The sequence below is a fragment of the Triticum aestivum genome, chromosome 5B, assembly GCF_018294505.1.
Source record: "Triticum aestivum cultivar Chinese Spring chromosome 5B, IWGSC CS RefSeq v2.1, whole genome shotgun sequence".
NCBI classification, from domain to species: domain Eukaryota; kingdom Viridiplantae; phylum Streptophyta; class Magnoliopsida; order Poales; family Poaceae; genus Triticum; species Triticum aestivum.
The window spans coordinates 682,059,944-682,072,606 of record NC_057807.1 but is presented as its reverse complement, the minus strand read 5'-3'; the positions used below and the strand labels follow the sequence as shown (position 1 = coordinate 682,072,606).

General features: G+C 49.6%; 1 protein-coding gene across 1 annotated transcript; it reads right to left on the bottom strand.

The window, feature by feature from the left end:
• Positions 1-8,982: 8,982 nt before the first annotated feature.
• Positions 8,983-11,199, bottom strand: LOC123115272 (MDIS1-interacting receptor like kinase 1-like). Its single transcript, XM_044536472.1, has one exon. The coding sequence runs from the start codon at positions 11,197-11,199 to the stop codon at positions 9,019-9,021; it is 2,181 nt and encodes a 726-aa protein (XP_044392407.1). The 3' UTR covers positions 8,983-9,018.
• Between the last annotated feature and the right edge of the window lie 1,464 nt (positions 11,200-12,663).

Genomic DNA, 12,663 nt, shown 5'->3' with positions numbered 1-12,663 from the left:
TGGCAATGCTTGCTGCCAACATGCAGGCACATCATTTTGTAATCTGCAAACCAATTACATTCAAATTGATTGGTTCTTTTTGTTTGTACACATAAAAACAAGGTAGAACATGATGAAAACATGGAATCAATTAATTACCATCAATTAATGGTAAAATTGTATTCAAATCAAGGAACAAAAAGGGAAGAACAAACTACGGTAGGCCACTACTAGTTCACCAATAGAATGGTGGTGGAGATGCCGGGCGCACCCAACAGCCTCCGTCTAACATGGTGATGCAACCGCTGAGCTGGCAGGCACAACCACCTACTGAAGGGATGTTGCACCGGCGAAATCATCAGTGGCAACATCGTGGAGCAGGTCACTCATGGGTTTGGGTTTGGATTTGGGTCGTGTGGTGGATCATGTGGTCGGCAATGAGGTGGGAAGGAAGCGCGGTGTGCAGCAGATTGAATCTGGGCGCCGATATTGGAGAGGATAGAGGCGTCCATGTTGATGGTGAGTGTATGCGCGTGTATATGAGCGCTTGTGTCTGTATTGTTGCTCAAAAAAAAATATAGACGAACGAGATATGGGATATGCGATCATGCATGCGTGATTTACGGGTGGTCAACAACGGCTGGGTGGAATTAAAAACAAGGGTTAATTTGTTTTACTTGTCCACCATAGGATTTAACTGGAATCAACGGATATGGAGTGGTCTGATATTTGTTGTCTATCAGACGATAGATAAAAAGTGTTCACATATATAGTAGACCGACTCTTATCTGTATCTATTATTATTACTCCACCATTGACCGCTATCCAGCATGCATCTATAGTATTAAGTTCATAACAAATAGAGTAACATCTTAAACAAGATGACATGATGTAGACAAAGTAAGCTCAAGCAATATGAATAAACCCCATTGTTTTATCCTTAGTAGCAACAATACAATATGTGATTCGCTACCCCTTCTGTCACGAGGTGAAGACACCGCAAGATTGAACCCACTACAAAGCGTCTCTCCCATTGAAGATAAATCAATCTAGTTGATCAAACCAAACAGATAGATCGGAGAGAAATACAAAACTATCATAATCATGCATAATAAACTTTAGAAAAGACTCAATTACTTTCAATGAATAATCTGATCATAAACCCACAATTCATCAGATCCCAACAAAAACACCGCAAAAGAATATTACATCGGATAGAACTCCAAGTAGATCGACGAGAACATTGTATTGAAGATCAGAGAGAGAGAGAGAGAGAGAGAGAGAAGAAGTCGTCTAGCTACTATCTATGGACCCATATGTCTATGGTGAACTACTCACACGTCATTGGTAGGGCAGTAGGTTGATGTAAAAGCCCTCTGTGATCGAATCCCCCTCCAGCAGAGTATCAGAAAAGGCCAACAGATGGGATCGCGGAAGAATAGAAGGTTGCGGTGGCGGAAAAATTGTTTCGGGTGGCTCTATGGGGTTTCTCAATATTTGAGAATTTATAAAAGCGGAGGTCAGACGGAGCCACGTGGGGCCCACAAGGCGTGCCCGGTTGTCTTGTCGTCTCCTCGTTTGCCGTCCGCTCTCCTCCCGAAACTTTTAGGGTCTCTTTTGTCCAAAAAAACATCAAAAAGTTTCGTAGCGTTTGGACTTTGTTTGGTACTGATTTTCTGGAAAATCAAAAACAAGCAAAAAAAACAACAACTGGCACTGGGTAATATGTTAGTTCCTAAAAAATGATATAAAATGTATATAAATGCATATAAATTATCCAAGATTGGTAATATAACAGCTTGAAACAATCAAAAATTATAGATACGTCTATAATACCTAAATAGTTCGTCCCCACTAACCTATTTCTCTTGACATGCCGCCTATCCACATCAGCAGCCCGGCCACATCAGATTTTTCGTACCGGCTTACATGTGGGACCCACCATAGTCCAAACAAGCCACGTTTGCTTTCAGTTGCCAGCAGCTGGACCCACGACAGGCTGACCCATCGCCCTCTTTTCCCCTGCACCGCTTCAGGCGCAGCGGCGGCGCTGTAGCCAGCTCCCTCCTCTGAACAGTCTGACGCACCCGCCTGTTGACTCTTCCTTTCTCAAGCCACGGAATCGGAAGCGAACCGTCGTTGCAATCAAACCGTCGTTTAGTGTGTCTGAACCTCCTCCTAAGCTGGCCTCCCCGTCTCACATTCCCCATCTCTATCTTTCCCCAAACGTACAGACCACGGGCATAGAAGAACCCAGACTCCTCTAGGGTTGCAGCGGCCACCAACGGGGGTAGAACCAGCGGCGAGCAAGCGACGCCATGGCTCATGTTCCTCTCCATGCCGAACCTCTTTGCGTCGTTCGGTCTCTATTCCATATACGGCCTAGGCGGCGCCGAGGCTGGAGCGCGCACAATGACGACACGGAGACAACAAGGCCTGATGCTTTGGTTGCAGGGTGGTGTCCAGTGAGGTTGTTCTCTCGAGCCTATCCGCGTCAGCGTGCTTTACTAGGCGCACCTCAGCGCCGAGGACCTCTGGTGCATCAACCGGCTCATGGAAGGCTACAACCGGGGCCTGCTCGGCGACTGTACAAAGGCGCTGCCCGGGTGCTCCCTCTTCGTCGATCCATAGACTAAATCATTTTTTAGAATTAGGCCTTCTAGGTTTTTAATGCTCCGTTTGATCTTGCTTGCTCTTTCCAGGGCACTATTCAAACGTTCCTTCCTGAACCTTTTGAGTTCCAGGTATGTGATAGATCACACATTTGGGCATACACACATATTCCCTGTTCTTCTTTACGTTTAGAGATGTGGTTACAACTCCCGCTCCCATATCTGGTAAGAGAACATTAGCTGCTTAACTTCAATTTCTATTTTTTAGCGTATGCCAACCTACGACTTTGTAAACAAGTAGACCAGAGTGGAAACCTGGCCATGTTTTTGTGCCTTGTGCCGTTAAAATTCTCAATGGTGTTACTATTAGAAACGTAGCTGCTCTTACTAGATTTGCTTCTTCTTTTTTGGATGTGATGGGAGGATCTATGCACTCTGCATTGTCTCATCTCCTTCCCCATCTATGTCAGATCCTGCTTTTGTTTGTTTGATCGTGCATGCTTGATTTCTGAATTTCTTCAGGATGCGATTCATGTAAACCGTTGGGCGTTGGCTACTTGGTTTCACCGGCCACATCTGAGGTCTTCTATAAGATTCACAGATTAGCCGACAACATATACTGAGAAAATGAGCCTGGGACATTTGTAAGTGGGTTGAAATTCAATAATGATTCTCTTATTGAATACAGATTAATACTTTCTTCTAATGTCTGTACTTTTTCCCCATGAAGTGTTCATTTCAGGTCACGTTCCCTTCACCACTACTTGGAACTGGTGAAAACTGGACAATGATGAAGACCATAAGTGTTACCGAATATTTAAATCATGAAGCAGGTATACTTACACAATTTTGTTTGAACCTAACACTTGATTGTAACGAGTCATCTTCTTTGTTTGCTTTGCCAAAATTTGGTTGTATGTAGCTAAGTAGTTAGTATACTACTCCCTCTTCGGTCCTTTTTACTTCGCATATTAGATTTGTGTCAAGTCAAACTGTACAAAGGTTGACCAAATTTATATTAAAAAATATCAATATGTACAACACCAAATATATATGCTATGAAACTACATTACATAATGAATCTAACAATATTGATTTGACATTGTGAATGTTGACACTTTTATCTATAAATTTTATCAAACTAGAGAAACTTTGACTTTGACCAAAACTTATATGCAGACTAAAAAGGACCGGAGGGAGTATAAAAATATGCCTTTGAATGCCCCCGGATCAATTATTTATAGACGTTCGGTAACATTTGAAGTAGGAGCTTCACTTCCTTTCAGATTTTATACTCATTATACAATATAGAGACTACATCCAAATCTTCTTGCATGTGTTTCTATTTCAGATAATTTTCATATTTTTTTTATTCAGGTTATGCACTGCTACAATACTATTATTTTACCTTTTTAAAGGAGTATGACAATTCATTTACATCGTGCAATTGGGTAGTTTTTGCACAATTTTTTTCAATGATTGGTGCAGCCATAGGGTTCATACAAATGCACATATGACAAATCATAGAGTACATGCCGAATTTATTGCACTATAATCTCTAACAGAAAATTTGTGCCCTTTAACTGCACACTTGCAGCCATTTTATAGTATACCTTTGAAACATACATGCTATTTGCTGAACTGGAAAACACGAGATTTTAGGTACATTTCTTAATTTTCCATCAGATTTTGTTGATATATTCCAGATAATATTTATCTCATGTTCTATTTTTCAGTATTTTCAAGGAAGTGCTTCTAGCATGGTTGTAAGTCCTGTAGGTGTAAGGCTACAACCTCGGTTCTAACAAAAAGTGTTTGTCACTGAGTTTGCAATTGACCCACTGCATGTAGTGGAGCAATTGATTTTTTTTAATATTTTCCAGTAAGGAAAATATATTGTGCTTTAACACCTCTTTTATGTTAGCGCATTTGAGAATTAATTTTGAGCTTATGTTCTATTATTTGTTTTCGTCCAGTGTTGCGATTGCCCTCAAAGCAGAATCTTCTTATTTGCAAACGTTGAAGGCATATAATTTTGACTGAAATGTTATTTATATTGCTCCCATCCTTCCTTTGTTACACACCAATACAAGAAATTTATTGAGGACATTTTGATTTTTCTTCTTTTCGGTCTCATTTATAATTACATTTCTTTATTTGGTCCCATTGCAATATACTGATGATGGAATGGCCAACTGGAATTTGTTAGTTTTGTTTGATGTTGCATTGAAGCGAATAGTATGTTACTTGGGGCACTTTTTCTGTGGATTCATGTACCAATGTAAATCAAAACTCGTGACCAAAATTGACACGTTGAATGAACTATAATACCCCACAGTAACATATAGGGCACCATCACCCTCCACATCACCAATTGTGCCACTTCGTAAATTATTTTGAAGCACATGCATACCTCAATTTAAGTACTCCATCTCCAATGGTCCAGCGTACATGCATACTTTTTGTGCACACACAGTTACTGCTGAAAATAATAGCTTTTGATTTAGGTCATTTCATTCATAGAAATTTATCCAAAACTAATCTTTAAAATCCAACAGCAACGCGCGGGGAAATCGCCTCACCATCATTTAGCTACTGCATTTATTTTTCTCATTGCCGGTCACATGTATCGAACAAGTTCACTAAGTATTAATGTTTTGTTCCAATTCTCTATTAAAATGAGCATCTTAATTACCCTTAGATTTCCATTAGGACCCCGCTGTCACAGGAGGATAGGACAAAATATATTATACAAGTTATACATGCCTACATGTGATCGATGAATTTGAGCTATTGTGTATCGCTCTAGGTTGTGACTGTTACATGATTGATGTCATCCAAATATCCATCGCTACCCCATGCCTATCCTTTGCTCGTATTGTCTTTGCTAAGTTACTAATATTGTTGTTATGTTTCAACTGCTACTGTTATTATTATTATTGCTACTGCTACTGTTACAGCTACTATCAAAATTATCATATTAGTGTGCTACTAATACTTCGCTGCAGAGAAACAACTTCTCAGGTGTGGTTGAATTGACAACTCAATTGCTAAGTCTTATCCTTGTGTCAAATCAATAAATTTGAATAAAATACTACCCACAAAGACGGTTGCGATCCCCTATACTTGTGGATTATCAGCCTCCTCCTACCTTAACTCCTCAATTTGAAGAAGTTAAGAAGAAGTGGTTCCTAGACAAATCCCTAAAACTTAACTTGCTAAAAAAATAGCACACAACTTCATTTCAAACACAAATACAAACTACTCAATTACATTATTAAACAAAGGTAACATATCATACACACCATAATTAGATGATTTATCACTACATAACATACTTCGACAACTTTAAAGTAGTCCTCGTCGTTAGAGATCTTGTCCCAATTCAAGTCGGAGTCAGAGGAAATAGGGATCACCCCCACGGACGCAGATCCTCTGCCGTGCGGCAGGGTACCGTTCGGCCACTGACAGGTGGGCCCGTCGGGAATCAGGCCCACATGTCAGTGCCCCCAACGGCATGTGCAGTACGTCAGGGGAGCTGCTTCCCACCCCCACCCACCACCACCACCCGAGGGTCCAGCCTCACCGTCGTTGTTGCTAAGCTTCTTGGACTCGAACAACACTTGTTCCTCGATAGCAAGCTACAGATTCTTTGCGATGAGCTTAGACCATATAGGCTTGTCCATGCACTTGAGGCTCGTCGAAGTATGGGACATGGCTGTTGAGGGGGAAGCTTACCTTCACTCGTCTGTCGTAGTAGCAGACCACTGCCATGTCGTACGCATGTGTCGCTTGCTTCACAGACTAGAATGTGCAGAGCTAATGCTTCTCTCGCGTGTCTGGATTACGAAACTCCGCTGCACAAGTGCCACATGGCGGTTGCCACACACCGCAATAATTCTCCAGCGACGGCGGCTGAAACATGGATCTTGATTTCGCAGTGGTGGTAGGTGCTCGGAGTGGCCATGTGAAAATGTTCCAGAGAAACGCAGATATGTGGTGGCCCTCCTCGTCGATGAGCTTGCGGCTACGGTGATGGTTAGATTTGTCGACTCAGGAAACAATGGCATGCGGCGGTCAAATCATGGTGGCACAGGCCGAGGTGGCGGCAAAGCAAGGCAGAGGCAAAGAGGGCGGTGCTGACGTGGAGGCATTCGAGTAGGAAGGAAATCATTATTGTTAAGAAATTGCTTCAACCGCTAAAATTAACAGGTAACCGACCGTCGCCTAAAGTTTTTAAGGAGTTAATAACCTGGTTAAGGGTTCGGTTAGGTCTCGTTCAACACCTCAAAAGGGAGTTTTTTTTTAAACACAGTATTGACGCAAGCGTTCACATACATGCGCATACATTCATCCCTATGAACGTACACACGCACACCTTATCTCTATGAGCACCTTCGAAAGACTGAGCCGGCATATCATCTTGAAATTTATGAAGTTGCCGTAGGCACCTCGTCGTCGACGGGAATGTCTCCCCCCACTGAATGCACATAGCTGAAAATCCTAAAATAAATACGAGCACCAGGATTTGGACACTGGTGAGCTGAGAATACCACAATCCCTCTAAGGGCATCTCCAACAGTTTGTATGTTAGCTTGTTGGTAAAATATGTCATGTCATCAACCAACACCTTAACATACAACATCTCCAATAGGTTGTATCTAGTTTGCCCGATATGATGTGAGATAATAAATGAAGTGCTCTCTCATTCTACATTGGAGCTTGTGCAAGGGGTGTTGATTCATGTACATACAATCTTCCTCTCTTTTCTCATTTATTGTATGACACATCATCAAAAATTCTATGTGGCAAAGTCTACCAACAATTATTTTACAACCAATGAAGATGCCCTAACCATCCAACCACGGGTTGGTTCGCTCAAAAAGGAGTCTTTTGAGAAATTATATTAATACCCTTTTGAGGGTTCGGCTAGAGTTGATCTTAGCTCCAAGCCATCCCTCAAGTCGAGAGATCGTTTACAAATTCGTGTAGATTTGATTTCTATAAGAGCATCTCCAACAGGCGCGCTAGAAGACGCGCCCGCGCGGTAAAGTTCTTTTTAGCATTCGCCGACCGGTTTCGCGCGCTCCAGCGGTGGCGGGAAATAAGCATGTGCGGGAACGATTGAGCGTGCGGGGGAAAAGGCGGCAGCTCGCGCGCAAGATTTGGCGCGCCGCTTCGCGCGCGCCTATAAAACTACAGCGCCATCTGCTGCTCTCTCTCGCTCTCTCCACTGCTTTCCCTCCTCGCCGCCGACACGCCACCACCGCGCCACCATGCCCGCCTCGCCGCCGGGGAGGTTCAGGCTACCGCGGCGTTCGCGTGCGCCCGTCCGGCACCTACTCCGCCTCAATTCAGTCGGGCGCGGCGTGCGCCTCGGCCTCGGAACCTTCGACACCGCCCAGGATGGCGCGCGCGCGTACGACGCTGCGGCGTGGCGCCTCCGGCGGTCCTGTTGGGACATGAACTTCACCGACGTGTCGACGCGGGAGCGGGCACATGAGTTGGCGCATTTCCCGCGGCTTACCACTGACGAGGATCGTCGCAAACACCGGAGGCGGGAGCGTCGTCTTAGCCTGGACGAGGAAGCCATGGCGGTGTGGAGGCAACGCTTCCCGCAAGACATCATCAACGAAGAACAGTTCTTCGCCGAGAGGAGAGCGGAGAGGGAGGAGAGAAGGAAGGAGCGAGCCGCCTATCGCGAGGACAAGCGAACGCGGAAGGCGATCGCTAAATATAACATGGCGCTAGGAGATGCGTCGTCCTCTGACTCCAGCGGCGAGCGGTTCCTTGACTCCTATGCTCAGACGTCGGAGGAGGACATCACCGAGGGAGAGTCTGAGTCGGAGAACGAGTAGTAGTAGAACTATATATCATTGGAGAAGCCAGTTTTATTTTCTATCGTAGAAGCAGGCTATGTGGACGTAGTAGAACTATATATCGTTGGAGAAGCAAGGTTTATTTTGTATCGTGGAAGCAGGCTATGTGGACGTAGTAGAACTATATATCGTTGGAGAAGTCTGGATATACGTATTTTGTATCATAGAAGCAGACTATGTGTGCTGCATTTTTTGCGCGCTGCTGGAGCGACGCGCGCGCTGCATTTTAGTGCGGTTGTTGGAGTCAGCGCTGCGGGCCGCGCAAAATCAGGCGAAGCGCGCGCGGCATAGTAGTTTTTAGCGCGCGGCGCGTTGCGCGCCTGTTGGAGATGCTCTAAGTGTTGTATAAACACAAATTTATTGATCAATACTCAATTTTTTTTAGAAGATTAATACTCAAAGCTTCTGAGTACTGTACTACATCCGTGCTCAATGAACACGGGATTTTTATGTAGATGCGTTCCTTCTACTTATGGTCGTGCTCCTACGCTATCGCATCCGATCGAGTTATATATTGCTTCATTTTTCTTCTTCAGCTGTAAACCACTTCATGAGGGATGGCTGGACTTGCTGCCGACGATGTTGTTCTCCTTGACGCACGCGATCGCCTCGGCGCCGGTGAAACCTAGCCGCTGGAACGCCGTCGAGACGCTCCCGTCCTCCTCAGCGGCGTCGTCGTCGCAGCATCCAGCACCATTGGCGTACCGCCGCTGGTGCAGCACCTTACCGAGGAAGACGGCTCCGCAGGCCACGAGTGCGACGGAGATGCCGATCGCCCACCCGACAGCGATGAGCTTCGCGTGCGAGCGCCGGAGTCTGGAGGACGCTTCCGAGGATGAAGCGTTGGCCAGGCACGGGGGCAGCACGCCGCCGCAGAGCCCCGGGTTCCCGGCCAGCTCGTCGGGGTTGATCGTCCTCATCAGCCCCGTCGCCGGCACGGGACCGGTGAGGTTGTTGTACGCCACGCTGAGCATCTCGAGCGCCGGCGAGCTGCCCAGGTTGCTCGGTATCTCGCCGGAGAGGAGGTTGTTGGAGAGGTCTAGGACGGACAGTGCCGGCATCGTGGCGAACGGCCTGGGGATGTCGCCGGCGAGGCGGTTTCTCCTGAGGATCAGCGCCGCGAGCCGCTGGCACGACGCGAGACCCGCCGGGATGGCGCCGGAGAGCCGGTTGCCCGACAGATCAAGCGCGGAGAGTGCCCGGCAACCGCCCAGCTCGTCCGGCACGCCTCCGGTCAGCTCGTTCCCCGCTGCGGCGAACGTCTGCAGCGTCGGAATGGACAGGATGCGCGGCGGCAGTGCCGACCGCAGCCGGTTGCGCGAGAGGTCGATGAAGGAGAGCGACGTCGAGAGCGCCAGGTCGTCCGGGATCTCGCCGGAGAGCTCGTTCCCGGCCAGCTCCAGGCGATCCAGGCGATGCAATCGCCCGAGCGCCGTCGGCACCGCGCCGTTCAGCCGGTTGTTGTGCGCGCGCACGCGGACCAGCGACGAGCACGTGGCGAGGCTCGTCGGGATCGGGCCCGTGAAGGCATTGTTGAACAGTATCAGCCCGGTCAGGTTGCCGCTGCCGCAGAGGCCGGCGGGCACCGGCCCGGAGAGCGCGTTCGTCGACACGTCGAGCCACTGCAGTGGATGCTCGGCGCCGAGCGACAGCGGCAGCGGGCCGGTGAGGGAGTTGTTCCACAGCTGGAGCACCTCAAGCCTGGGAAGCTCACCGACGCCCGCCGGGACGCCGCCCTTGAGCCGGTTGCACATGATGTTGAGCAGCTGCAGGTTGGCGAGCTGCGCCAGCTCCGGTGGGATCGCGCCGGTGAGTGCATTTTCAGAGAGGTCGAGCATGACGAGGGAGGCCAGGTTGCCGAGCTCCTTGGGTATCTCACCGCCGACGTTGTTCCCGTAAAGGAACACGGTGTCGAGCGCCGGCAGCCGGCCGAGCTCGGGTGGGATGGGGCCTTCCAAGCCGCCGATCGCCATGTCAAGGTACCGGAGGTTCTTGAGCTTGCCGATGGCCGCTGGGATCGGGCCGGTGAACTCGTTGTAGCCGATGATGATCTGCTCTAACGCCGTGAGCTCGAATAGCACAGCCGGGAGAGCGCCGCTGAGGTTGTTGCCCGCGAGCCCCAAGAACTCGAGCTTCCGGAGCCTGCCGTAGCTCTCGGGGATCGTGCCAGAGAAGAAGCCGCCCCTGACGTCGAGGGTCTCGAGCTCGGTGGCGTTGCCGAGGTCGGCCGGGAGCGGGCCGACGAAGTCGTTGCCGGAGGAGTTGAAATGCGCCAGCGAGGCGCACGAGCCGAGGCCGGCCGGGAACAGGCCGGTGAAGCCGTTATCGCTGACGTCGAGCTCCCGGAGCGTCGGGATCGACACCAGCGCGGCCGGTAGCCCGCCCGCGAACGCGTTGCCGCGGAGCACGACCGAGGTGAGCGCGCTGAGGCCGAGGACGTCGTCCGGGATGGTGCCGCTCAGGTTCATGCCCGCGAGGTCAAGGCCGGTGACCGCGCCCCGGTCGTCGCAGCGCACGCCCTTCCAGCCGCAATGCGGCGCGGAGCCCCAGCCACTGAGCTCCCCCAGTGGGTCGGCGAGCAAGGCCCTGATGGCCAGCAGCATCGCCGCCTCGTCGCCCGTGGCGGCAGCGCCATTGGACGCCCCGGCGCGGCACACGAGCGACAATGAGAAGACGACTAAGAAGAAGAAGCGTGCCTTGCTGCTCAGCTGAGCTGTAGCATTCGCCATGCTCGTGAGCTCGTCTCTCCTTCGATTCTTCACTCCTAGTCCTTGACCAGCTAGCTTTGTGTTTACATCAACAAGTTTGTTTGAAGCAATAGGGAAATGGAGGGAAACTAACAGCCAAGCATATTTGCAGTGACAAGGTGAGAGCACCATGCAATCTTCCCAAGTTATAGTAAACCAAAAATTCACCCCAAAAAAAACTTAAAACCCTGTAAAATTGCTTCGAAAATTATTGTTGCGCTTCAAGTTGACTGCGTTGCGAGTTGACGACTCATAATTACAAATTTCAGTCAGCAATCACATCTTCATAATTATTACCAAATCTTTGTAAGACTTAGTCATTCAAAGATTCACCCAGCAAAAAGGACGAAGCCTGTAAATTTCCTAAAATATTGTTAGGGCATTCAACGCGGACCCTCAAACCTCCCGCAGCCGGTCCGGATCATGGAAGCCATCCAACGCAATTCGGTATCGGTCCGCTGCGCCGGACGTGATTTTTCCCGCAAACGAAGACAAACATGGAGGAGGTTTGCGGGAGTCCGCACCGATCCCAAGCCCGCTTCTGACCGCCCTGGCCCACCAAAACCTCTCCTCCTCCCGCGTGTTCTCGGTCAGCGCCGCTCCAGAGCGTCAGCGCCCGCATTCATGCCCGGTCAGGGCGGAAGCGACCGCTCACTAGCGCCGGCATTGAAGTGGTGCGCCGGCCGAGAGAGCGCCGCCCGCGTCGCTTCCCTGTGCAGGCGACTGCGGCGCGTTCAAGCGACACGACAGCCGTTCGTCGGTACGTCTGCCGCCTGCATTGATGGCACGCGGTTGCCGAGGCATCTCCTCCGGCAACACCCGTCCGTCCCTCTACCGTCCACCAGTGCTATATAGACCGGTGCCCCGGCCATAGCCATAATCATACCTCTCTGCATCACTCCCCGCCATGAATCCATCTGCCGCCAAAGCTCTCTGGACAGGCTGACGTCGGAGTAGGAGAAGGAGATGGCCACCATTGATGCCGACTAGCAGGCCGGCAGGCAGCCGAAGGACGCCTCCGACGACGAGCTAGCGCCACCCTCCTCGCGGCACCCTCCTACTCCGCTCCACCCTTGCCGGTGCTTTGCACCATGACCATCGGCGAGGCATGTGCCCATTATATGGACATGGTGCGGGAGGAACAGTTCCGGGAGACACAGGCCGACGCCAACTACAACCACAACCTCCTCCAGGAGCATCTACAGGCGGAGGAGCAGGTCATCGTCGGCAGGGCGATCGCGCCGGACACGGACCTTGTGGAGCAGGAGGCATTGCTCGAGTCCTACCACTCTGCCCGCGAGATCCGCCTCACCCGTTGGCGGTACCGACAGCGAGTGGTGGAGGTGGCGACCGCCGGCAAGGAGTACGACGACGAGGCAGACGAGGTGTTGTTTGGCGAGATCGACGAGGAGGACATCGCCGGCTGTGCCCAAGCACCACGACCAC

What these genes read in the sequence shown, in the direction of transcription:
- LOC123115272 (XM_044536472.1), bottom strand. Translation starts at nt 11,199, where the DNA reads ATGGCGAATGCTACAGCTCAGCTGAGCAGCAAGGCACGCTTCTTCTTC.